We start from the raw sequence: 25,106 nt of genomic DNA, 5'->3' as shown, positions 1-25,106 counted from the left end.
AAAAAAAAAAAGTGGAGCCCTTATTGCATTGATGATACTGCCATTCAAAAGTTTTACATAGAAGCCCTTATTCAATAATGACGGAACTGGGAGATATGGAGGCGGTCTGTATATGAAAAACACAAGCAATAAGGACAGCAGATCACCATGAAGTTTAGATGTAATAAACTTTTAATTTAGAAATGTCATCACACATACGGCACTGGTTCACAGAACCTATCTTAATATAGTGGAGTGTTAACAATAAAAATACAGCCTACAAATTAAATAAAAAATACTGTCAAAAACAGCAAACAGTCCCGTGCAATGTACAAACACCTCAAAGGGTATTAAACAAATCCAGCTTTCACTCAAATAAAGTGTCATTGTTATAATACTGGAGGGTTACATTGGACTGCAAGCCTGGCACAGCACTACAAAACTTACAATCTGCCACGTCACAAACATTCTCCACCGAGTGCTGTCAACTTAAATACACAGGGTAGAATTAGCTCACAGAAATGTGATTAGTTAGTTCTACTGCAAAATATTTCCGACCCTAACGCAGCGCTCCTAAACTTGTGAGGTTTAGTGGCACGTTCCCTTCGTCAATGCAATCCCGCTCCTGAAAAAATTTCATTCTCATGCCAGCTGCCTTCCACGCCAGCCCAACTTCAAGTCACTTCAAATCCAGGACCTTCGTTCAGGGGGTCTAACAACTACCATGGCATTTGCTCTTGAACAATACATTCTTGAACTGGTTTCATCAAAAGGCGCAGTTTTCTGTTTTCTTTCATTATCTTAATACATACTATATTGTTAATAAGGCTTAAATTGAAGCGATACCACGTTTGCCGACAAAGGCAAATAAAATATTAGGGAACAGAGTCCAACATCATTCATCTTGGCTCTGCTCTATAGTTCTGGACAGAGCTTTTTCACCAGAGCCACAGTGGAGCTGTGTCTGACTGCAGTAGTAAATGAGCTAGCGCACAGAGTCGGGTTAATACTGAGGGACTCCTGCGCGACTCAAACCTCATTAAAATTCCTTTTCCTAACTACTGTGGCACCACTCTTTACATTTCTTTTAAATCAAGTGGGGAAAAGGAGGTAGGAAGAGCACATGTAACCCCATTGTTAAAATGAAAGGGCACAGTCAGCATTGGCAAGACACTACTACTGTATTCCTCACTACAGTACACATGATCATATTCGCAGACTCCTAAGGGATGGCTGAGGGGGTAGAAGCGAGAGAGTGCCGAGTTGCAGTGTCCAGTTTCAGATCTGAACAGGCAACAGTGACAGAATCAGTTATTACCAAAAGCCAGCAAACATGTCAGTATGTTTCTGACCCAAATGGAATCACATGGGCCGGGCCAGAATACATGATATTGCAGTGGACCGGTATGTGCCATCGTTAGGTGGCAGCCCCTGACTACGATTATATACAATACACGTGCAGTGAAGTGCGTTAACAATTAAAAAAAAAAAAAAAAACATCCATCAGTAACAATCTTAGCACCCCCACCCCCACTTTTCCTTATCATTGTGAAACTTTGTGTTGCAAGCTCCTTTCCCGTCTATGGTCAGTTCTTTGAAAAAAGAAAATGATCTGCGATTGCAGCTGTGTCCACCAGGCGTCACTGTTATTCCCTGGTGGATAGCTGCAGTGATCCTGTCTGCCACCAGGGGTCACTGTTTCGCGTTTAAAAAGCTACAGGGGTCTATCTAGTCTGTAATGCACTATTTGTATAGAACAATTCTGTTGCCTGGAAAAAAAAAAAAAGTTATACACAAACACGATTGAGGGGCACTGCATAGAAAGCCTCTTGCAATCCACATTCTAAAGATCTGTGGGGTAGAATGCAACCCAACAGGTTTAGATTGCTTGCATGTTCCTGTATAGTTCTACAGGGACAAAGTTACACAAAACGATCAACAGGCATGCAGATAAATATAACAGTCCGCATTGAAAACCTGTATCCTGTGTTCATTGAAAATAATAATATACTCTGAAATGCTGATCAAGCTTATTGTTCCTTCTGCCCGTTGCATTTTGCACGAGCTAAAACGATTAAAGAAAATGACACAAGCTTTCCAGTCTCAAACTGGGATGCTGTGTAATGTGCAGAAGACCCCAGGGTATATATTTATTACACACTATACATTAGTATATGCATCACACATTTCAGTTTTGGGGCTGCGTTTCAAGTTAACTGACAGGGTCAATATACACCATCCAAACAGCCACATTGAATTGATGTGTTTTTTTCTTTATTCCCAGCTGTTTCACTCTACAGAACAGCTGTATTCACTGTTCCCTTCCTTATCAGGGAAGCACAAACACGAAGAACATCCCATAATTCTACAGTTTCATACAACGCTAGCAGTCCCAACGCTAGCGGTCTCTCTCAGCTTCATATTGGAAGAGTTCCTCTCAGTCTAGGGTTTCAAAAGGTCTCTCTCAGCTTCATATTGGAAGAGTTCCTCTCAGTCTAGGGTTTCAAAAGGTCTCTCTCAGCTTCATTTCGGAAGAGTTTCTCTCAGGAGTGATCGTTTGGTCAAGTAAAGGCAGGCATGAGAAGGAGTCATCATTCGATAGGCATTCAGCAGCAGGATGTTCAAACTGTGTTGCAAAACTGCCAAAACATTTTTTTTTTCAGTCAGAGCATATTTAAATATAAAAAAAAACACACTATATTAATAATAATAATAATAATAATAAACAACATATATTGGCATCTTTTTTGTCAGTTTCAAAATACTGTACTTCATCCTCACGTTAGAATATTTATGTAAACGACTTTCTAATGAGATGAACTCATCAATGAAGTGCAGATCAAGTAAGCAGGAGGCCTGATGCATCAGGACCCCTGAACAAGAACATTTCCGCTAGCGCCGCCTTCCGTCAATTTCAAAACAAGCTTCCTCCCCCTGACGGCTCCAACTGCTTCACAAAGAAATCAGCGTAATACACAGCCACAGCTTACAGGCAGCGTCACTCCCAGGAGCACAGGGAGTAGTGCCGCTTATAACAAGGGCTTTAAATCCATTACAGGTTAACCCACACGGTTACTTAATGCGTTAAACGGTCCTTCAAAGTTTTGTGAAAAGATTCCAAAGCTTTTTAACCCTTCCCTGACCGCGTACGGCTCCTTTTACCGTTTTCTCTTACTCTATTTTGCCAGCTTAACAAATATCACAGTGCCATACAAACTCAATGTTACTTCCAACGGTGAACACAGTTTTTTTTTTCCTGCTCAATTGCACCTACAGGTTAATAACCCTCACGGCTACATTTCTCACGCTCTACGTTTGAAAAGCCATAAACCACCCCTGACGGCACCTCCAAAGAGTTTCAACTCTCTGAGTGGTGGGGCCAGGCCCTCAAAATTCCAGGCTGCTGCTCAAGGTCTCCCCCTCCTGGTGGTAGTTTGCAGTGACAGCTGTCTTAGAGGGAAAGACTGCTGGGTTCTAGTGGTGCATGGCTCCCTCTTCTGGTGGTGTTGAGCATGACAGCTGTCTGTTCGGGGAAGAGAAGTGGTTTTGGAGGTCAGAGGTTAAATCCAGGGTTGTATTTTCTAATCTCCTGGAGCAGTCTCTCCCGGTCTGTGTTGGCTTTTTCAAGAGCTGCCTGTGCATCATCCAAGGCTCTCTGGAGCTGAGAGAAAATTAATAGTTTTAACAACAACACATGTGTATTTTTGTAGAAGCCAGAACTCATGCAGTAGTTGGACAATGTTGCAATACAGAAATCTCTTGTTGGTTTGAGACAACAGTGGATAGTACACAGCTTCTCAAGTTATTACAAGGCAAGTAGCATGGTGAAGTGACTGCAGAGGGCAAGGGCAATACACAGCCACCACACAACCCGACACAGTAATGGCAGGTGGTTGCACCTCTGGATGTCACTGCAGTCTGCAGGTACAGTACCTGGTCTGGGATAGAGATGTCAGGATTCAGTGAGGCAGCTGTGTTGCTGGCCTGCTCTTGTGAGTCTGTCCCCGCAGCTGTTGGAGGAGAGCAAATACACAGTTATACCTGAAACACTCTCGTCCATTAGGTCCAGAATAGGTAGCAATACTAAAAGAAACTAGAAGCCTCAACACTACGAGAAAGACTTCCAGTTAAAACGCTTGGCAAAGAATTTGAAAGTCTTAAGATCAAACAAGTTGCCTTAATTTCGGAACATTTTTTTTACTTTTAATTAAAATGCCAGCACACTATCGGGATGGAAATAAGACTCCCATTGCATAGCAGTTTCATCCATTCCTGGTTTTATTATGAGTTTAATAAGACACACCTGAGCTTGTAACACTGTGGCGAATCAAACTGGTAGTAAAACCTGGAATGGGTGAAACTGCTATGCAATTGGAGTCTTACTTCCATCCCTGCACTCTATTACTTTTGGTTTCTATAAAACATTTTTTGTCACAATGAATGGCCCATGAACCCTTAACTGGGTCGGGGATTATTAATTCCATGCTGTGGCTCCCGGTCCGTGTGTCTGCACATCTCTCACCTCGCAGGTAGAAGATGCCATCGTCTCCACGCTCCAGAGCCAGCCCCTCCACAGAGAAGATGACTGGGACAGGCCTCGGGGAGGTGGGGTACAGCAGAGGTCCGTCATCCTGCAAACACAACACAGACGTTCCACTCTCCTTGAACACCGTTTGAACTGCAGAGACCCCAGGGGGGCTGACCTGCACTGGGTAGAGTGATCCTGATGTGCATCAACGCCAGGCTCTCCTACCAGGGCCTCATCAGCTGAAGGTCTTTCCCCAGATCATTTTAAATGTCTTTTTGGGATAGGAAGGGCCAAGAACATCTCACATGGAGCTTTTTCAAATCTTCAAATAGTCAAACAAATCTAGCTATACAATCACAAAAAATCAACCAATCAAAGTATTTGCCACAATTCCAGTACCTCTTATCCTGTGCAGAGATGTCATCCCGTGCATAGAACACCACAACTAATTCCATTGTTCAAAAATCAAACGATGCGCAACCCAAGTTAAGACAATAAAACTGCGCGTGCCACCTGTAGTTAATTAAAACTCAACGTTGACAAATCATTTACCCAAAACCCTCAAAGGAATTCCATCCTTACAGCGTAATGTATGCTTTAATCACCTCTGTTTCTGGTAACATGAAAGACGGGAGGTTTGAAGCTTGAGCCTCTCCTACCTTGAGAGTGACCGTGGTGCTGTCCAGTTCCACCCTCATGGGCAGCAGGTCGGCACTGAGCTCGTCCTCCAGGAACGGCCCGAGGCTGGCCAGCGAGGAGGTCAGCAGCTCCGTAGTGCAGCCTCTCACCCGCAGGTGCAGGAAGCCGTTGGTTTCAGCCAGGGGGCAGTGCTGTGCTGCAGCTGCGGGGCCAATCAGGAACTGCAGCTGCACCACAGGGGCCCCCAGCACAGGCCCCTGCTGCTCTGAGGAAGGGGGCCTGCGGGGCGACGGTACTCCTGGAGGGGGGGGGCCACAGACACACGATCACATCAGAGCATTATCATAAAAGGGATGGAAATAAGACTCACATTGCATAGCAGTGTGATCCATCCCAGATTTTACTATGAGTTTAATAAGACACGCCTGAGCTTGTTACCTATACACTGGGGCTAATCAAGCTTATATTACAAACTGCAATGGGGGAAACGGCTATGCAACAGGAGGCTTATTTCCATCCCTGTTACATGCTATAAACAGTCATGGAGTGGCTCACCCAAGGCGCGTCCGCTCAGGAGCTGCTGCATGGTCATGTTGCCCAGTTGTTCAGGAACCACAGCCCGAGCCTCTAGCGCCACCAGCAGGTCATCCCCTTTCATATCGAACGCGCAGCCCACATCGCTGATCCGGAGAAGCAGCACCGACACCTGAACGACATCCACAGCGCCACGAACCACAAACACTGAATACACAGCCTTCAATAGCCTAGCCGAACCAAACCAACCCCTTAAAGTACTGGGACTTGCCCTACCCAAGTCCCCCTGCTACTGGAAGCCAACAACCTGAAAGGTTAACTTAAGGACCCAAAATCAAGATGATTCTTATGCATCTTGTAATGGTAATTATCTGGTTCATAAATAAAGGGTTTAAATCTTTATAAACCTGGCCCATAGTGTGAAACACACATGGAAATAGGCAACTGCTTCAAAACAGAAAGACAGGCGCTCAAAGAGCCCTCTAGCAGGGTTCTTTGGGGCTGGTGTCTTTTCTATCAATGTGATTTAACAGGGGACCCATCCGCACACAGGGATTGGGAGGTTTGTCTGCCTCACCTTGTCCTGGTTGAGCTCCTCCGTGCTCTGGGACAGGGAGCTGCTGAGATCAGGGGACGAGTCTCTCTCCGTCCCCAGCGCTGGACTGTCACGGCTCCCGGGGTCCGCCCGCAGAGAGGGGGCGCTGTCCGGGCGCAAGGACTCCAAACCGGACTCTGAGGGGAGAAACACACGCGTATGAAAGAGCTGCTTATAACAGCGGCCACGTGCAATGCCATGGGGAGGAGCCTGTGTAGGGGTCCCAAGGAGAAGAGACTGAACAAGTGTAATTCAAATGCAGGGCCAGGTCATCGCAGGGTTATACTGGAATACTGGGAGGCATAAAGAAGAGGTTGAGAGAGTCAGTAATTTACCACCACCATTTCATTTTACAAAACCAAAGAACTCTGCAGTTTAATTCAAGGGAACAGATTTACTAAGTACACTCTGGAACAAAGTTTGCTCCACTTTTTTTTTCCTTTAGTGAAAAAACAAACAAAAATAAAACCCTGCCAACTTGAAAAAAGAACTCTGGTGTGTCTTGGAACCAGTAAACCAACACTGAGTAACATTTATCGTTTTGAGAAGAGGGGCCTAGCTGCAAAGCGAAGCCATGGGCTGTATTATTACTGTTTACCGGAGTCCATGAGGATGACAAAGTTGTCGCTGCTGTCGCTGTCTACGGAGAAGCGGTCGTCAGGAAGGCTGCCGTCCAGCGAGGCGCTCTCCAAGGAGTGCTGGGATTGAGAGAGGGTCATGTTGAGGAAACGCAGCCTCCCAGGGGCTGAGGGGGCCTCCTCGAGACGAGAGGGCTGCTCTCTGAGAGGGGCGGGACAACAGATATCAAACGAATGCCATGAAAGTGATGAGAAGTGAATACACACAATTGTATGACACAGCTTTAAACAAGGTAGACGAGGAAATACATAATACAGTACGGAATAAACAGACTTGGATGTTTGATTGTTCCAATGAGCGGATGTTTAGATATCTGTTTCTATAAAAGCCGGTGAGGCTTGAAGCTTCGAAACAAGCTGATCATCCAAAACCATCCAAAAGCCCACCCACTGACAGTGAATAGATCTACAAGCATGATCCTCCGATATGCTAGGCGAACACCCAGCTGGTTGGAAGTCAGAGAGGACTCTATTAACTCTGTCGATTGACCCGGTAGTGTAACTGACCTGGCTGGGGGCAGGAACAGCATCTTGTGCATGGTAGAGGTCATCTTCTCCCGGCTCAAGATGCTGAAGGCGTCCTTGGTGATAGACACGGCCTCTTTGGTCAGGTCCATGGTCACGGTCATCGCCTCTTTGGTGACGTCCTTGGTGGCGGTGAGTGCGCTCGACAGCTCCCCCTCCAGGCTGAAGGAGGAGTTGCCTCGGGAGTGAAGGGGAGGGTTTAGAGATGGGGAAGGGGAGGAGGGGCCTGCATCTTCCAGGGCCTCCACAGCCTCGCAGGCCTCCTCGACAGGAGGGGGCGCTGTGGTGCCGTCGCCGTCTTCCTTCTCCGAGGATCCTGCGTTCCCAATGCCGCTGTCCTCCAGTCCGGCAGTGACCAAGGGCCCCTTCGCTGGGGACAGTTCTGAATCAGTCAGGCTGGGGCTGTCCGTGCTTCCAGGGGACTGAGTCTCTTCAAGCGTTGCAGGAGGCAGCAGCAACGCTACTTCAGCACTCTCCAGCAGTAACCCCACACTAACAGTAGGGGGCTCCACCTGCTCGCCCCTCAGCCCCAGCGTGTCCTGAGCTAACTCGGCCCCCAGCCTGGAAAAGGTGTCCTTCACTCTCAAGAGAGCCACGTACTGATAGTGGTTCAGCCGCAGCCTGATAGGGGATAAGGCTTGTGCCAAAACGTGGATTGAAGCCATCTCCATTTGCTCCGCGTCCTCCTCCTGCCCTTCCCCGTTCTGTGCTGGCCAGTCATTCTCGTTAGAATCCCTGGGTGACCCCAGATCCAACAGATCCTGCACTGTTCTGGATTTGAGGTGGCTTCCAGGCCTCTCAGTCACTAACCTGGGGTCGATATAGTTACTGCAGCTTGCAGACGCCCTCAATCTAGAGCCACAGCCTGGAGTAAAGGGAGGTACGTGGGGCTTGATCTGGAAGGCCCCCGGGCGGCACATCCACAGGGAGATGGCCAAGGGCTCCAGGAAGGGCAGAGTCTTTCCTTTGGGGCTCCGGCGCGCCCCTTCGAAGTCTAAAGCCAGCCCAGAGAGGTGCAGGGACCACATGTCCTGGGAGCGGGGGGGTTTCTTCCTGCTCAACAGCTCCGGGGCTCGATCCCCCTCCAGGGCGTGCTGCAGGAAGGCGGAGGGGAGCGGGTGGAAGCTGCTGCAGGTTCTGGGGAAGCTTGGGGCGCCCCCCGCGGGCTGGAAGAAGGGGCAGTGGCTGAAGGAGTGGCAGGTGCCCTGCAGGTCAGCTGTCGTGGCGTGGGCGCAGTGCCGCGTGTTGGTGAACACGGAGTGCGAGGCATGGACACAGAGGCTCTGTGGCCGGTCAGGGTGGTCCAGGATTCTGGACTCCAGCGGGATCACCAGCTAGAAACGGAACAGCTTCAAATTATTTAATTTAGAGCCAACACAGCTGAAGTCCGTCCTGGAGTCACTTACAACTGTAATTGTGCAATTCTTAATTAATTACAATTGTAATTGAAACCTTGGCACATCTGCATTATTGGAATTAGATCACATAACTGATCGATTACAGTCCAGTTCTGCATTTGTCATATACTTTTTCCAAACTGGTCTTTGCCTCCTGTACATTGAACCTAGATGTTTAAGGAATGAAAGACCTGGCTGGAACATGGTTCTGGTTTAGAATGGTCTGAAAGAGCTACATGCGAGAACCGCTTACTATAAACACACACAGTTACAGTCACACTCCTCTCTCTCCCACCTTGAGCTGATAGATGTCCAGGCGCACGTCGACATGCTCCTCCCCCTTCCCAGAATCCTCCAGCTTGTAGAAGGCCTTGACCTGCTCCAGGCTGCGCAGGAGCCCCAGTGAGAAGAGATTGATCCAGAGCAGACTGAGCGGCTCGGGGGTCAGCTGGAGCCCGTTCAGCTGGCCATACAGGTTGGAGCAGGGCACTGGGAGGGGGAGGGGGGAGGGAGACAGCACTGTCAGACACACGGTGCTCCAAGCAGAGCCAGCACACCTCGCTTTCAATCGCCATCTTATCTTAGAACTCGGGGCCACCATATAAGGGTCAAGCCAACGCTAAAGGGCTCGTCAATGTTTTTTTTGGAACAAAAAATAAATAAGGTTTATATATAAATTCAAAACACAGCACACTCTCCTTTCACTAGCTCCATATAAAAAGACCTTTAAGACCTCCGTGTGTCTCTCTCACTGCAGGTGTCCGTCCGAGCTCATTGGGTGCCTGGTCGGTAGGGCCCGCTGTAGAGCGATGAGGAGAAACAGTCCCTGTCGGTTTTGCCTCCCTAACCCGCAGGAGTTACCTTGAAGGTTTCGTCAGACAGTGTATTTGTATGCCTGTTAAGTCTAACACACGGTTTTGTAATTAAGCCAACATGAGAGGCAGCGTTGGCTGCGTTAGCCTGTACGTACCGGGGAGATGGGGGTGGTCAGGGAAGTAGTACTCTGTGAACTGGATGTGAATGGCTGACACGTTGTCAGGGAGCTGCAGGGACTTCCTGTTGCAGGACACCAGGGTCTGCGGCTTCTTACTGTGGCGACCCCTGCTGGACACCTGCGGGTAAGACACACAAGACCTCACTCTTACACACTGCCTGGATTGCAATAAGGGGTTAAGCTGTAGTGAAAGCACCATCTACATAACCAACATTTACACCATATAGAAATGCGGCAAGTCTTTGTTTGTTGCTTTCTACAGTTTGTTTTGTCCACAGTATGGTACAGCTGGAATCCAAGCTCTGTAGCAGCATAGAGAATGTGTCACCCATGACTTCAATCAAAACAGATGGTAAAATTTAAAAGACAGATGTTTTGTCTTCATCCGTGTAGTGAGTAGCAGGTACCTGGTATATATCCAGGTCATCCACCCTGACCAGCACACAGCTGGACCGCAGCCTCTTCCAGGGCAGTCCCTGGGGCGGCAGGGCTGCAGAGGTTCGGCGAGGGGTCTGGACCCGGTCCGGGGGGCTGGACTTCGGAGTGGAACCTCCGTCTGTGCCAAGAAACAAGGAGGGGGTGACTGTAGGAAACAGCAGGAGGCGTGGCGTTCCTCCTCCCAGCACGTGCAACCTTTATTCACTACACTCGTGATGAAGCGGGGGAAATCGGAGGTGCACGGAAACTGTACGCTATCCACCGTTTGCATCATCGCCACAGGGAGGACTGATCTCCAGGTCCTGGGGTAAAATCCAGCGTGCTGTTTGAAACAAATTAGTAAATACATAAATACATCCACATGCCTGCTTGTTATACCCAATGGCTGAACCAGCCTACAGTCTGTGCTTTATGCCCTGCTGTGTACTGACCCTGTGTGCGGGTGGGGGACCCCTTGCCCGGCACGGGGGAGCCCGTCTGCCTGTCCTGCCCCTCGGCTCGGCGCTGGAACTCCTGCAGCAGCTTGCTCACCCACTGCGCCCGCGTCTCCATGGCACCACAGTACCGCTCCCAGTGCCGGCAGCCGTCGCCTGCAGGAGAGGGGAGGAGGGGTCAGACGACTCCAGAGCGGTTGAACTTTTTAGCTGGGTCAGTATTGCATATGGGCATCCATTTACATGTATGGATCTTGTGTACCAACCAAGTCATGTTTAATATTATAGCATCATGGAAATAATGCTTTTGCTCAATAAGAACAAAGGAAACAAAAATGGCTTATGTAGTTAGGTAAGGCACTCAGGACCCCATGCACACGCACAGCTAGACAGACTGACACACACACACCCCGCCCCCTCTATTGAGCTCACTGGGCCAGTGGAAGGGGTAGTAGTCGAAGCCCAGCTTGTGGAAGGTCAGCTGCATGGCTCCTCCGGCGACTCGAGGCTGCGGCCCACCTGGTCAGAAACACCAATAAAAAGAAACGAATGAATTTGCTTTGCAGACAACAAAGTTCAAAACTTCCCAGTCACTGTCACCCGAACGTAACTGCAACCACGACCAACCCAAGTAACTGCACAGGGACGAGTGGGTGTTCTGACCTGCCTCGCTGTCTGAGCTGTCGTCACAGATGTGCAGGTCCAGCCTGGAAATGAGAGTGTGGTAAGAGGACTCCTTGACATCATGCTGCTCAAAGTACTGGCTGAGGCTGTTGGGGGCCCCGCTCGGGGGGGCAGCGTGGGGGGCCGGCTCGTTCCAAGAAGGCTGGGCCCCAGGGGAGGTGGGCGCCCTCTGCACACAAACACTCAGAGTTAGAGGGGACCCCAAAACAAACACCCAACACGACTGAAACAAAATGGTTTGCATTAATCAGACCTCACAGACTAACACAGGAAAGAAGAGTATAAAAATGGTGTCAAAAGCAAATCATAGTGAAAGCACAGTATGCCTGAATCTGAATCAGGCATCTTAAACAACTTCTAAAAAGTCTCATGCATTTTACCATTTATGGCTCTCTGTTCCTTCTCTCTCACTGCATGTGTGGTCTATTAAAGTCATCAATTCAATTAGACAATCACCAATTTGCCTTTTGACAATTTTCCAAGATTTTCAGTTAGTGGTTTGAGTTCATACCTGCAACATATTTATGAGTGTTGTAATAAATGTGCACACTGCTGTATATCAAGGAAACAGCAATCAGTCCACCCCTGGACCCTACAGCACCCCGAAACTTAGCGTACCTGCAGGGGGTCGGGGGCCAGGCTCTTCCTCTGCTGGGCTGACCTCTCGATGGCCTCGCTCAGGGACTTGGCGTAGCGGATCATGGCTTTGAGCTGCGAGTCGGTCAGCACCCACAGCAGGTCATCCAGGATGAAGAGGAGCTTCGAGGCAACCACGTTGCAGTCCTTCATCTGCACAGAGAGGGGAGGGAGTGAGAAGGGCTCCTTGCTGGGCTAAGACAAGACCAAACCGACACAGCCAGCACATGACTTAAGAGTCTTAACCACGGTGCAAAAGTTTGTCTGCATTTGCGGTTACAGAGCTTTTAATCTGATGTAAGTTGACATGTGCTACCATCCGGGATCTATAAGCTGCTTGATGCCTGTACACACACACACACACAGAGGGGTGCAGCCCAGGCTGTGCCCCTCACTGGCACACAGACAGACTCAGGGTCATACCCGGCGCTTCAGGGCGATTCGGATGCGACCCTGGTTAGTGATCAGTCTCAGGGGGGTGCTGCCCAGATCCTGCTCCCCGCTCTCCATGGCGTCAGCCTCGATCCGTAGGGTCTGCCAGTTAATCTCCTTGAACGTCAGCACCTGAAACACACAGACACCGTGCAGCTACATCGGGAGGGAGTCTCAACGAGACACAGAGACACGCAGGAGGGGAGTCTGAGCAGATCCAGCACTTGCTGTTTTTCAATCTACTAAGATGCCAGAAGTGTCACCCTGAACTATAAAACACTCCATTGTATCATACGTAGTAATACTTGTAAAGGAAAACATAGAAGTCTAGCAGTCAAACATTTTAGCAAAAGCATTTTTCAGTGATGCATGAGGCTAGCTGCAGTGGTTAAAGTAAAGGAACTGTGTCTGGAGGTCTCTGACATTGCCCTTCAGATTTGTGTAAGCCTTCCTCAATATCCTGGCAGTTACACCGAAGACTATGAAGCAACAGGGCTCTTTACACACTGAATGTTTGCGTGTGCCATACTTTTAGCAGTAGCTTATTCTCAGTACTGCAATCACGGTTTTAGGTCCAGGCTAAAAACTAAAAGATGTGGAAGCTATTTAAATGATACCTACTATAATGCACAACTAGAATGAGCGACAGACTTATTAGTTTGGGATGGGGTTACATCACTCGATACTGTAAACCAACTTAGTATAGAATTTATGTACATAGTACGTTTTCTGCATTTATACTTGTGATGATCGCTGGGTTATTTAGAATAAATACAGCATGTTATAAAGGGTGTAGTTAAATGGCATTGGAATTGCAATTGCAATTTCAGCAGACCATTCTGCTGTCATTGTAACAGTAATTCTAAATGACCCTCAGGTCTGTCTAGAGCCCACTTACACCTCGAGGTCCAGACTCGTGCACCCCTGCAGCGCTTGCACGAAGCCCGGACCCCAGGGCTGGAGGATGGCCTCAGGGGGTCTACAGGAATGAAGCAGGACGCGCTGGTTTTACCTCTCCGCGCTGGGGGTCCGTGATGCGGGTGAAGCGGAGGTCGCTCCGTTGCCACTTGGGGTTCAGGCTGTTCCCCTGGAGCTGCCACAGCTCGAAGGAGGCGTGGAAGGCCTGGGCCTGGACCTTGATGGTGATGGAGTTTATGATCACGGACATGCCTTCCACCACCTTCTCTGCAAACCCATACTCGCTGCAACAGAGCAGGGCAAGGCAGGTGAGCTGGGCTCAATCTCAACTGCAATTCCTTTTTAAAGTCAAACCCCCAAACTCACATTCGCTTTGAATTCACTCCAGCACGTCACCGATCAAAACTGCAGTTAGCAGTATTCTGTTCAAATGAGCTTCTCACAGCGGTAACTAATTACAACCATTCCCATTACTGCAGCGCTTTTCAACACAAGGATCCCAAAGCGCTTCACACACACACACAATGAACAAGGAAACCATTACATTAAAATACACAGTCTAATACAGAATTTGATAAAACAGAAATGTAATTGAAGTCACTGTTAGTAAATTTTCAAATGAAAGCAGCTGGGTATGAACAGGCGGTAGCTGGTGTTTTTTTGTGTTTAAAATGGCACTGTGACACTTCCTAACCTTTGCCCAGCGGTGATGGCGATGGGGGAGGGGCCATTGGGGGGGCGGGGCTCCTCGCACGTCCTCATTTCCACCTCCACCTTGTCCAGGAACTGCAGGAGAGAGCAGAGAGGACAGCCGTTACTACCGGGAGACAGACCCCCAGTGTCCGCTGTGGGGTGAGCTCACAGCCCTGGATTCAATATAAATCATAGCGCCGCCATCGCCACGGAAACCAGATCATCCCTGCACAGGCTTTCAAGAAATACCAAGCAACAAAAACATGCAATGAAGAGAACCTTCACCCCAGCATCTGTGATTGAGCGCTGGGTATAGAAAGGACTGTACGTTTAGTTGCATTACATAACACTGCCACGGCAACAGACAGAATTGTTTTCATTTAGTTCACAGAGCAGAGATTCAGCACTGCAAACACACACCCTCCTGCTAAGAGGATCCTGAACATCTTCTAAAAGGAGTGATCAATTAAGGCTTCAAAAGCCATTAGCATTCTCATTGCTTTTCCTCTGTGTTTTTAGAAGCAGACACTGTTATTGATTCCTGGCACACCACAGTAGTATACATGATCCGAGTGCTGTTGGATTCCTGGAGCAGAAGTTTATCACAACTAATGATTGCCTACCAGACAGATAGGGCTGGTCTTCAGCTTTGTCCATTGTATCTGAAGAGGAAAAACAAATAGGACATTGACATACTGGAAACATTCCTTCTGCATTCCATCTTCCAACCCTGAAAACACCCCTCCCCCTCCCCTCCCCTCCCCTTACTGCAAAGGAGAGGGGGAGCAAACATTTCTTGAACATGCAAGCTGGTGTTTATTGTTACTGTCCTCTATTCCGTCCTTATCCCAGCAATATCTTACAACATGTCGTGGGTTCAAGTAACAGATGCCTCTGTCTGGTAATAAAACCAGGAGCTTGGTTGTGAAGCGTGGGGACAGTCTTGGTGTGATTTGTTAGGTGTTAATAAGTTGTAGTTGTAATGGTTTTCACTGCCCTGCTCTGCAGCAGGGCTGTCCGGACGCGGTTCCGATCCACTCACCCGGATGGCAGCTTTGTTGCAGTAGACCCGGGTCACGGCCAGCCAGGTGGGCAGGTCCAGCATGTTCTGCAGAACCTCCTCGTCCAGCTCCAGGTTGGATAGTTGCCCCTCCCCCTTTAGGGTGCTCAGGTTGATCTTGTCGGGGGACAGGTTCTTTGCGAACCTGGCAGGGAGGAGTGGGGATGGGATTACTGAGGCAGAGCAGCACACACAGCCTGCAAAGGGGACGGCTCACACTCACAGGAACTCAAGTCACAGAGCGTGTTTCTGTATTTGTACCTGCGATTGCTGCTGGGTTATTTAAACATGTTAATGTGTGCAGTTTGTATCTTACTTTTTAGTGTAATTGCAATTACTGCTGCATAAAATTGTAACTAATTCAACAAAACAGCATCGTAATTGTCACTGTAATTTCAGCAAACAATTCTGCTGTCATTGTAAAGGTAATTCTAACTGAGCCCAGGTAAGTCGGGAGCCCACCTATACCTCAATGACTTGTGCACCCCTACAGTAGTTGGCATGAAGCCTGGACTTACAAATATCTTTTTTGACCAGTATAACAACGCAGGGATGGAAATAAGACTCCTATCGCATAGCCGTTTCCCCCGTTCCAGGTTTTAAGAGGAGCTTGATTAGCCTCAGCGCTTATGGAACGAGCTCAGGTGTGTCTTATTAAACCCACAGTGAAAGCAGGAATCAAACTGCTGTGCAATGGGAGTCTTATTTCCATCCCTGTTAACAAGACGTTGTTTCAGGCAATGAGATAGAGCAAAGTACACGGATTGAAGCTTGGATCCTAAACACAATTTAAATTGCACATACCGCAATGTCTATGTGGCATGCAAACCTACCCTAGAAGTTTACCACTGTAAATGCACACGGTACTTCCCCATGCTTATACTGTACTGTTATACAGTTGAGTTTGCCCTGCTACCCCCTCAACCACTCCTTTCCACAATCAAAGCCACTGTCCTGAGATTAGCACCCTACCTCACCACTGCTTCCTAACAGTGCTTCATCCTCCCTCTGTTCATTCAGCACACAGCTCTCTGCCTTTCTTTCAGGGACTATAGGGAGTGCAGGGGCTCTGGTAATCAATGTGTAAGAGGCTTAGAATATTCACTGTACTAATCTCTTTCATTTTGCAATAAACGCGTTGTTTTAATGATGCGGAACCAGGCGCTGCACACACACACACACACACACACTGCCGCTTTCTATCTGAGAGCACGATGACATAAAAGCTGTACCAACGCCTGGCTCACAGCACTGCAGAACACCAATTAATTTCTGCACTGCAATATTATATAATATCTTTGATTCATCCTGCAGTTCAAACCAAAGCAAGTTAAGAAATGCCAGTGGAGCTTGTAGTTTGATTGCTCTGAAGGGTCCATTTGATCAGCCTATATCCAGATAAGACAGATGGATTTTTAGAGCATTTTACAGCCCTGTGGAAATCACCTATCCATAGTTATCCCAAGATCACCTCTACAGCAAAAGGAGTGCTGTAAAAAGCTGCAGGTTATGCAGAGTAGAGTGGTTCTACTTTTAACTGATAAGCTCTTCAGCATCTGCCAGAAAAGCCTGCCTGAAAAGATGTGAGCCAGGCAGGAAGGATTGCTAACTGCCTCACACTAGTATTTCGATTCAGCCCTGCGCTTTGCCTCCTGGACTTGGTGTTTGCTGTTCAGGTTGCCTCACACCGTCTGAGCAAACAGAAATCCACCTCAGCAATACCCACAACATACTCTTCACACCTGCATCTGCTGCATCACTTCATTTCCCTGCTTCGGTTTCTTATACTGTCTAGCATTCGGGAAGTCTTCTGGACTTGTTGAAAGAAGAACGTACAAAAACAGCATTGAAATCGCTGACATTATGTTCACACGTTTTTTTTTTTTATTGGCCAGATCAAAGTGCCTTCTCCAGTGTTTAATTAATTCTGGGTTCAGCTGCTCAAATCCGCCTTTACCTGGCTTTGAGCTTGCCTGGAGGGACTGAACAGCCATCCTCATTGAAATCACGGGACAATGCATCCTTTCAGCTTCTGTCAGCCCAATCTATTCTGTCTGTCTACATGGGTCTAGCGGAGCTGAATATTCACATTCGTACATGACTTGAATGGAATGATGAAGGCTGTTCAGTCCTGGCATTTAGGATTGTCCAGGCAAGTTCAAAGCTAGGTAAAGAATGAAACAGAGAAAATAAATCAGAAGTCAGCATTGGAGCCTTGGGACCAGCGCCAGTCTCAATGATTGCAAACATTATAAAACAAATAAATAAGGGTAATTAAGAGCATGAGTCATTGCCTCCCAGGAACCCAGCACAGAAACACTGCACCAGCCTGGACTGCAGAAAAGCAGGTTAGGAGGAATTTCTTACTGATAACATGCAGGCTCCATTTTGCACGCACAACTCTACTTGTTTTTAAGTGTGGGACGAAAATCTAAGAATCCTAAAAATCTACTGAAGTGGAGTCTGTTAGCTTCAGTTAGCTTCTTTAGTGCATCACAGTATCAGCAGTAATCCAGGGATTTAACCAAGCTTAAAAAAAAAACAAACACCAGGCTGTTAATTAGTAGGCATGTGCTAATACTCGTGATTGCCTTTGACAGTATTAAATAAACCCATTCATTAATGTGCTGACTTCAAAACAAGAAAAGCTGTCCTCCCCTCGCCTTTACAACCGAGTACCAATCACCAATCAATGGCACCCCCCCCCCTCTTAGTGGGGATGCATTTAGTACAGCATTGTGCAAGATTCTCAGCTAACTGCCTAGCTGTGCAATACACTGCTAGTTTCTAAAATCTTTCGCTAGTCCTCTAAAGCTGCTCACAAAAACAACAGAAAGCTGCTGAATATTGAGCTTCTTCACTGGTTTGAAAACGCTGGCTTACTGTCCTCAAAAACACTAAAAGAGAAAGTGTCTGAATTAAACCGAATATGTTAGGCCAATACACATACATGGAGTAGATAGGTTTCATTTTCACAATTACTGGTCCTACGGCAGATAACAGCAGTGTCTCAATTCGATAATTGTAAGCTAAACTTCTGGCCAGAGCTGTCGATTACATCAGTCTGCATGTGACTGGTGTGCAGTTTCTACAGCCCTGAATTGATAACTGCTAGCCGAGCCCAACAACTTAGTCGTTGTTTACAGGTTTGGAGTCTAAATGACAGGTTATGTGTCAGGTTTAATTATCCGACAGCCCTGCCACAGGACAAATAAAGCAAGCTAAACAAATGGAGCATGTCATCCATTGAGCTGTATGTTGTACAGTACAGTGTATCTTAATGGAAAGACGCATAGACATTGTACTTTACCGTGCAGACTAAAAGACCTACAGTACAGGAAACACTACAGGTATTTAACACGTGAACACACAACCGTATAGTACCGTCCAAAAACACTAGAGCTTCATTCACAATACCGCAGCTCATCTTGGGGTATGATACAGGTTACTATAGCGAGTCACTTTCAGTGTAGCGGCACCTCGTCCTCATGTTTTAAAAACAAACCTTACTGTGGCACACTCGAGTGTATTTTCTGAATGTGGCTCCTTCTGTAAAATGCACTAAGTTAAGTGTGTATGGCGGCTAAGTGGCAAGTAAGGTTCACTAAATTAATTTCAGACTTTAATACAATCACTTACCTTCGTGTCCTGGGGCTAAACCGCGAGAACTCCTAGCAGCTATGGTGAAGGATTACAACAACAAACTCGACCCTTTGCGTTAATACAAAGCTGAGTTTTCGATTCTTTGGTGGTACAGTACCGGACAGACTCTTTCACAAAATATTGAAAAATAAAAGTGTACAGTTAAGAGGATGAAATGTAATGCCGTCGGTGACTGTTCTGACGCTGACAATGTTACGTATTTTTGTGACATTATATATTCGGGCTCACTATCTACAGAAGAGAATCAACCCACGAATAATTAACGTAAATGAACTGCATGACAACAGCATCCGACTGTAAATCTGAAGTGTATACTCCTCGTATCGTGTATTTAATCCCAGTAAAATCTCAATTTTGTATTTAAAAAAAACATCCGATCAAGAATTCGGAAATTATTTCACGGGAGTCGTCTATTTCTTCGTATCAATTTAAATAATAAACAGGACAGTAAAGCAGCGGCTTACCTAGAAAGGTGCTTGAGGATCTGTTTTTTGATAATCCCTGCCATGGTGTTTTCTCGTTCCCCGTTGCGGGGCGGGTGGTGGTATTTAAATTCGGGGATTACAAATATTTCATTCCCCTTCCACGCAGGGACTCCCTCTCTCCCCGAGGGTCCGCCACACGCACACCGCCACTACCCCACAATGCTCCGCGGGCGGCAAGGAGACAGATTGAAGATGACGTCAGGAGATGAAACTGGCTCCGCTTGCTCGGCTGTGTTATAGTAGCTGGTTTCACGTCAGAGCCGCAATGGTATCTGGTTTATGGAATCCTATGCCCTAAATTTGTGCAAGCTGCAGTACTAATATATATATATATATATATATATATATACACACATACATACATACATACATACACACATACACACATACACATACACAAATAAAAATGGATGCAGAAGGGTTTTAACTGGTGCACTCATTGCCCATTCTAGCCCACTTAATATTATACATTTTCATGGAATAAGGAACAACGTGGGTCATTTGTGTATTTGATTACTACCGCTACCCAAAAGAATAAAAAAATATCTGAAACGGTAACTTTTCAGACGGCGCCCCTAAGAATAGTTTTATATATCGGAAGCTCACCCTTGGTTTTCAGAATCCCTGTATATAACTGAAGCGTAACATACTGGAGTATCTGGTTATTCTTAGCCACACTTTATACTTTAGCAAAAGATTTTTGCAGGGTAAGCCTTTGGCAAGTAAAATAGCAAAATAAATTAGACAAAACCATTTAAGTTAACATTTTGTAGCATTTCACTGGACTACAGCATATATATTTGTAAATAACAAAGATGATGCAGGTGCATTTAAAACAATTACAGAAACCGAGCCCTGGAACTCTGTTTTATTCAAAAATCCACAACATCAACTTACAGTACAAAGCATACATTTAAAAAATGTTCTATTAAAATGAACAAACCCCAGATTTAAACAAGCATGAGCTGATGGTTTTTACAAACTGTAAGAACAACTAAACCAAAAAACCCACCATACACTACAACACAGCACATAAGAAACTGCCCAGACTTCCACTACTGATCAGTGTGGAGATGTATCTTTAAGGGAGAAAAGACTCAGTAAAATTTGTAAAATGATGCTCAAAAATACAAGTACATTTTTTTTTTGTTTGTTTCACACGACTACAGATGTTGAGTTTGGCTTTACTACAGCATACAAAACGTATACACAAGAGTTTTGTATTGCATGCAAACCAAGGTTAAACATGGTGCTCCAATATGCACTCAGGATACTGCAGACAGCAAGAGTGCTTTTGGCTTATTCGTTGGTGAATACCATCAGTCACATGTTTGGCATCTGAAAATAGCTTGCAGACAATAAGCTCCATTATGTGCATCAGAAGTCACTTGTGATTCAGAAAGTACATGGTGGGCTTTTAAATTAAAATAATAATAGTTGGAGACACAAAAAATGATCACTAGATATTAGCAGCTCTTAGTAGCAGAGCCAAATTTCCAGATTACTTGCAAGTTGTCATGACTCGGCTTGCAATTGAAATGACTTGCATTTGTTATGGAGTAACTGGCTGAACAGTGAGGAGAGTGTTTAAGACACACTGCAGATTCGTTATTCTTTACTGAAGGGGATTAACTGGTTTGCTGTCTGCACCCTTTATGCCAAGATGGATTTAACCCAGTGTAATTGAGTATCTGCTATCATTTTGTGGACCAGCAGCTAGCCAGTGGTACAGTCAGTGTATGAGGGAAGGGCAACTGCAACGTGTTTGAATGTTCCACTCTGGCGTGTTTATCTGTCAGGCCGTGCCATGCCGGGTCTGGAGGGCACCATCATGGGTCGAGAGGGCGGTCGCATCATGGGGGGTCCTTGCATCATTTGCATCGGCCCACCCATCGGAGGCCGCATCCCTGGAGACACAAGAGAAAAGGGGACAAGTCAGAAACTCAAAAACTAGGCAGCTACGAACCACAGGTTTTAAGAAGCGACCCCAAAAAAAAAAAATTAAAAAATGACGTGTCGGAGTTCATGGCACTAGAAATAAAACTACACACACAACAGCCTGGTACATGTTAGTATAATACTTGGGTGTTCAGGTGTAGGTCGCTCGCACACACACACACACACACACACACACACACACACTAAAATGCTTTAATGGTGCTATTCTTGTACCCATGTGGGGCAGCATGACCTAGTGCATCAATCTGGGAGACTAGATTTAAGACTTTACATATAAAAGTTAGTACACAGGACCAGAGGCAGCAAAGTCTTGTGCTACAAGCTGAGAAATCAGCACCCCAAGAGAACATTCAAACTCTTTGAATAGTGTCGAGTTCCATCACAACCTGTACATCTAGTTTCATCTTTCAATGCCAAGCGCAGTTTTAGAGAGAGGTTTAAAAATAAAATAAGTCCGGGGGGTGTTTGTGGGTCGGTTAACATGCACCTGTGTGCAAAAGGAAAATGAAGGATATACATTAAAAAAAAAAAAAAGTGACCATTTAAAAGCATCGGCTGAGAACGTTCAAGAGGGACTTGCCTGACTCCATATGGAAGCGCGGGAAGATTCGACAGTCTGGTCCAATTCGGATCAGCTGTTCTTTTCTAGAGTCTTAAAGACAGCAAGAGGACATCCCGCCAGTCAACAAAACACCTACAGTCAGGACCTCCTCACCCCCCCCTCCCCTCCCCTCCCCTCCAATCCTTCATACAGCATCCCGTCGCTGCTCAAGTTTCGTACATCCAAGCTTAAACAATCCGGGGAGGAGTCACAGGCATGCAACAGTCCTACTCTGTTCACAAGAATCCCTCGTCGGCCCATCCATGGGTTAGGACTCTGATTTGACCCAAACATGGTTTACTGAGGCGTGTGGATAATAGAAACTTAAGGGAAGTTTACAATTGAATCACTACATTATTTGCCACTTGGACAGGAATAGCTCACCTGGACCAACAGACATCATGCCAGGTGGAGGGGGTCCCATCATCGGCATCATTGGAGGACCACCCATAGGGGGCGCCTGCATCATCCCAGGGCGAGGAGGGCCGTCTGGAAAGAGAAGAGCATTGTAAAAAAAAAAAAACGCACTGTAGAGGTGCACAGAATCTTTGAATTTTCCTCCCCACCCCGTATGAAATGCTAATATTGCTTCCGCATTGCAACCCACTTGCTGATACTGGGGACTGATGATCAGTGAACCTCAGTTCCTGCTCTTAAAGCCATGCGCCTCATTTCAGCTGCTGAAGCGCAGTAAGGTGAGCTGAGCCAGGGCCATATTATTCTGGTACGCCAAACACACTTCAGTCTGTGGCCTTCAGATCGCATTTCAACCCGTCTTGCTTGTCCAGACTGGCACCTTCACACAGAGGTGACCACGGACAACGTCTCAGGATTCAATCATTCATTCACTTCAGGATACCCTGTATGCGGTTCCCCACACTATTCCGTAACTGCACTGGTAAAATCAGCCTGGGCGCACTGTAAATACTCACTCATGTTTGGAGGTGGTGGGATCATAGCGCCACCAGGGGGTGGAGCTCCGGGGAAGGGAGACGGCGGGATCTTGCCCTGCTGGAAGGCAGCAGCTGGAGAAAAAAACAAGAGTCAGATAAACCCTTAAAAAGTAAACCTCACCTCAGTTGGGACGATCAGCTTTTGTGGCGCACACATTAAGGACGTCAGGAAGGCTTGATTTCGTGCCACGCAGTCAGATGCTGCACTTACTTGTTTTGTCAATGAGGCTCTGCGCTTGCTCCTCCATCCATTTCTGGTAGTAGTCCTTCACATTCTCCTTGTGTTTGCGACCGCTGCAGTGAGTCTTTCTGACAGACGGCTAAAAAACAAATTCAATAGAACTTGTATCAACGACGCCACCTTGTGTAACACATCCGTCTACCAACATGCTAAAACGTGAACACCAAAACTAGAGGTAAACAAAGGGCTTGTAAAACACAGCGCCCATTAGGGGAGCACTTTCATCTCTGTGGTTTAGTCTGGAAAGATGACCGGTTATCTAACAGACACAAAGTAATTACTGTCCATTATTTCAAAGGTTATTTAAGGTCATTTGAATCGAGGATTTATGCTTTAAGATTTCCATGCTCTTAAGCCTGATATCTGTTATGTCTGCCTCTTCTGATCTTCCACTGTATCTTATGGTTCTACATGACATACGCATCCACAATGTTCTAGAATTCACATCCTGGTATTCTTGTATTTACTGTATTATCTGACATTGTTTTTCACTGTATAATGGACTTTTTTGTACTGTATCTTGTAAAGCACTTTGTGATGGTGGTCCACTATGATGGGCGCTATATAAAAATTAAGACTGATTTGTGTTTTTGACCAGCGCTATTAAAATATCAATGTTACAAGTTTGAAAAAAAAAATTATATCTCATTTTTACATCCAAGACATGAAATAAAACAAGTGTGTCCACAACAGTGCTTTATAAAACTGTGTTTGGACTTGGGTTTGTCAAACAATTAAAATCCTTTGCAATATTTGGAACACTATTAGCCAGAACAAAAGGATGCATTATTAGAGAGAAGGAGCAGATCATTTTGCAGTTATGTAGTGGCGCTCAGGCACCGGCCGAGTCGAGGGGTGCACGGATCTGCTTAGAAGAAGCGTTGCAAAAACGCATTGAAACAAGAGGTTTGGTTTTTGGAATAGCAGACAACAACATCGCCAAGATACAGTACGAAACACCACATTAGGACAGACGTAATGTTTGATAATAACATATTTATCTTTTTTTAATTAATATTATAGAATTGTTAGATCGCAAAGTTTCATTTTAAACTTTTCTTTAAAAAAAAAAAAATCAGCCAGACACTTACCGAGTCATGCGTTAGATACGTATCACAGTAATCACAGTAAAACCTGCACAACAAAAAGACAAATATCTTTAAAAACAGATACCTTTTGTAATACACAAGCAATAGTAATAATATAAAAGGCGATTCGCGTACCATAGCCTTTCTTTTACTTACCTGGCATAGGTAAGCAATTAATGTTTTATAATAACATAATTAATGTTTGATAATAACATATTTATCTAATAACGTGCACACACACACTATTTCGTTTCGGTACACGACTCGCACCACATTCATTGTACTGTTCATAGTAAGCACATGATATTAATCTTTAGTCCTTAATTAAAAAAACAACGTTTTCCATGATCACTTAAAATAATACAACCTTACCACGCTATACCCCACAAGTCTCTTGCGTCAATTAATAAATGAACAATCATTTAAATTTAGAAAAATTCTCACTTACTTCGGCATTTCCAAACATCCGCTTCCACCAGCAAAGGCAGCTTTCCTGTCGGCCCGGAACTGCTTAGTTTAAAGTGAGAGAGTCCGGGTTTATCAGTCCGGGTTTATCTGCGCTTAACTGTTACAGCGCCGCGGCGAGGTCGCGCTTCCAACACGCTCCCAGACAGACCGGCGTGTCGTAACTGGTGCATTTACATGGGTGTGGGGTGTGGGGTGTGGCAGGCATGCAGGAGGACGTGTGAATTACCCGGGAACTGATTGTGCAATCCGCGGGATTGAACACTTTCCATTGGTAGATTTTCAAACCTAGAGTAGGGATTAGTATCAATTGTGGTATTAGTAGAAGGGGCATAAGGACCATACCATTTCATAACAAAGTTTTTTTTTTTAGACCGTATAAAATGAGTACCACCGATCCTGCTTAGTTAATTATTATTATTTATTTCTTAGCAGACGCCTTTATCCAGGGCAATTTACAATTGTTACAGGATATCACATTATTTTTACATACAAATTGGCATCTCCAATTTTGTTTGAAAATACAG

At 46.0% G+C, this 25,106-nt stretch overlaps 2 protein-coding genes across 5 annotated transcripts; both read right to left on the bottom strand.

The window, feature by feature from the left end:
* Positions 1-148: 148 nt before the first annotated feature.
* LOC117426864 (bridge-like lipid transfer protein family member 3A) lies at positions 149-19,477 on the bottom strand. Of its 3 annotated transcripts, none has more exons than XM_059004269.1 (21): positions 19,252-19,477; positions 15,107-15,269; positions 14,688-14,726; positions 14,066-14,157; positions 13,466-13,655; positions 12,445-12,585; positions 12,004-12,174; positions 11,365-11,554; positions 11,134-11,220; positions 10,699-10,857; positions 10,237-10,385; positions 9,806-9,947; positions 9,131-9,324; positions 7,421-8,772; positions 6,874-7,055; positions 6,258-6,412; positions 5,702-5,852; positions 5,167-5,444; positions 4,502-4,610; positions 3,913-3,989; positions 149-3,640 (listed from the first exon to the last, which is right to left on the bottom strand). In XM_059004269.1, exons 1-21 carry the CDS (start codon positions 19,293-19,295, stop codon positions 3,533-3,535), a joined length of 4,173 nt encoding a protein of 1,390 aa, XP_058860252.1. In that variant the 5' UTR covers positions 19,296-19,477; the 3' UTR covers positions 149-3,532. The 3 variants fall into 3 exon arrangements, with proteins under 3 accessions (XP_058860252.1, XP_058860253.1, XP_058860254.1); XM_059004270.1 differs by lacking the exon at positions 19,252-19,477 and adding an exon at positions 18,764-19,233; XM_059004271.1 differs by lacking the exons at positions 14,066-14,157; positions 14,688-14,726; positions 15,107-15,269; positions 19,252-19,477 and adding an exon at positions 13,738-14,034.
* A 648-nt stretch (positions 19,478-20,125) lies between these two features.
* On the bottom strand, positions 20,126-24,717 carry LOC117426927 (U1 small nuclear ribonucleoprotein C). 2 transcript variants are annotated; one of them, XM_034911402.2, is made up of 7 exons: positions 24,563-24,717; positions 24,118-24,160; positions 22,997-23,105; positions 22,765-22,857; positions 22,217-22,321; positions 21,812-21,883; positions 20,126-21,179 (listed from the first exon to the last, which is right to left on the bottom strand). In XM_034911402.2, the coding sequence occupies exons 1-7, from the start codon at positions 24,568-24,570 to the stop codon at positions 21,061-21,063; spliced, it is 549 nt and encodes a 182-aa protein (XP_034767293.1). In that variant the 5' UTR covers positions 24,571-24,717; the 3' UTR covers positions 20,126-21,060. The 2 variants fall into 2 exon arrangements, with proteins under 2 accessions (XP_034767293.1, XP_034767294.1); XM_034911403.2 differs by lacking the exon at positions 21,812-21,883.
* Positions 24,718-25,106: the final 389 nt, after the last annotated feature.

This window comes from Acipenser ruthenus, chromosome 29 (genome assembly GCF_902713425.1).
Source record: "Acipenser ruthenus chromosome 29, fAciRut3.2 maternal haplotype, whole genome shotgun sequence".
NCBI classification, from domain to species: Eukaryota; Metazoa; Chordata; class Actinopteri; order Acipenseriformes; family Acipenseridae; genus Acipenser; species Acipenser ruthenus.
Note: the sequence above shows the minus strand (reverse complement) of the source record. Positions and strands in the feature narration are given on the sequence as shown.

Coding starts and splice junctions, on each gene's coding strand:
- LOC117426864 (XM_059004269.1), bottom strand. CDS start 19,295: ATGGCAGGGATTATCAAAAAACAGATCCTCAAGCACCTTTCTAG. Junction 14,158..14,687: donor AGACCAGCCCTATCTGTCTG/GTAGGCAATCAT, acceptor TCTCTCCTGCAG/TTCCTGGACAAGGTGGAGGT. Junction 13,656..14,065: donor GCCATCACCGCTGGGCAAAG/GTTAGGAAGTGT, acceptor GCTCTGTTGCAG/CGAGTATGGGTTTGCAGAGA.
- LOC117426927 (XM_034911402.2), bottom strand. Junction 23,106..24,117: donor CGTATCTAACGCATGACTCG/GTAAGTGTCTGG, acceptor TTTGTTTTTTAG/CCGTCTGTCAGAAAGACTCA. Junction 21,180..21,811: donor GCGCTTCCATATGGAGTCAG/GCAAGTCCCTCT, acceptor TTGTGTCTCCAG/GGATGCGGCCTCCGATGGGT.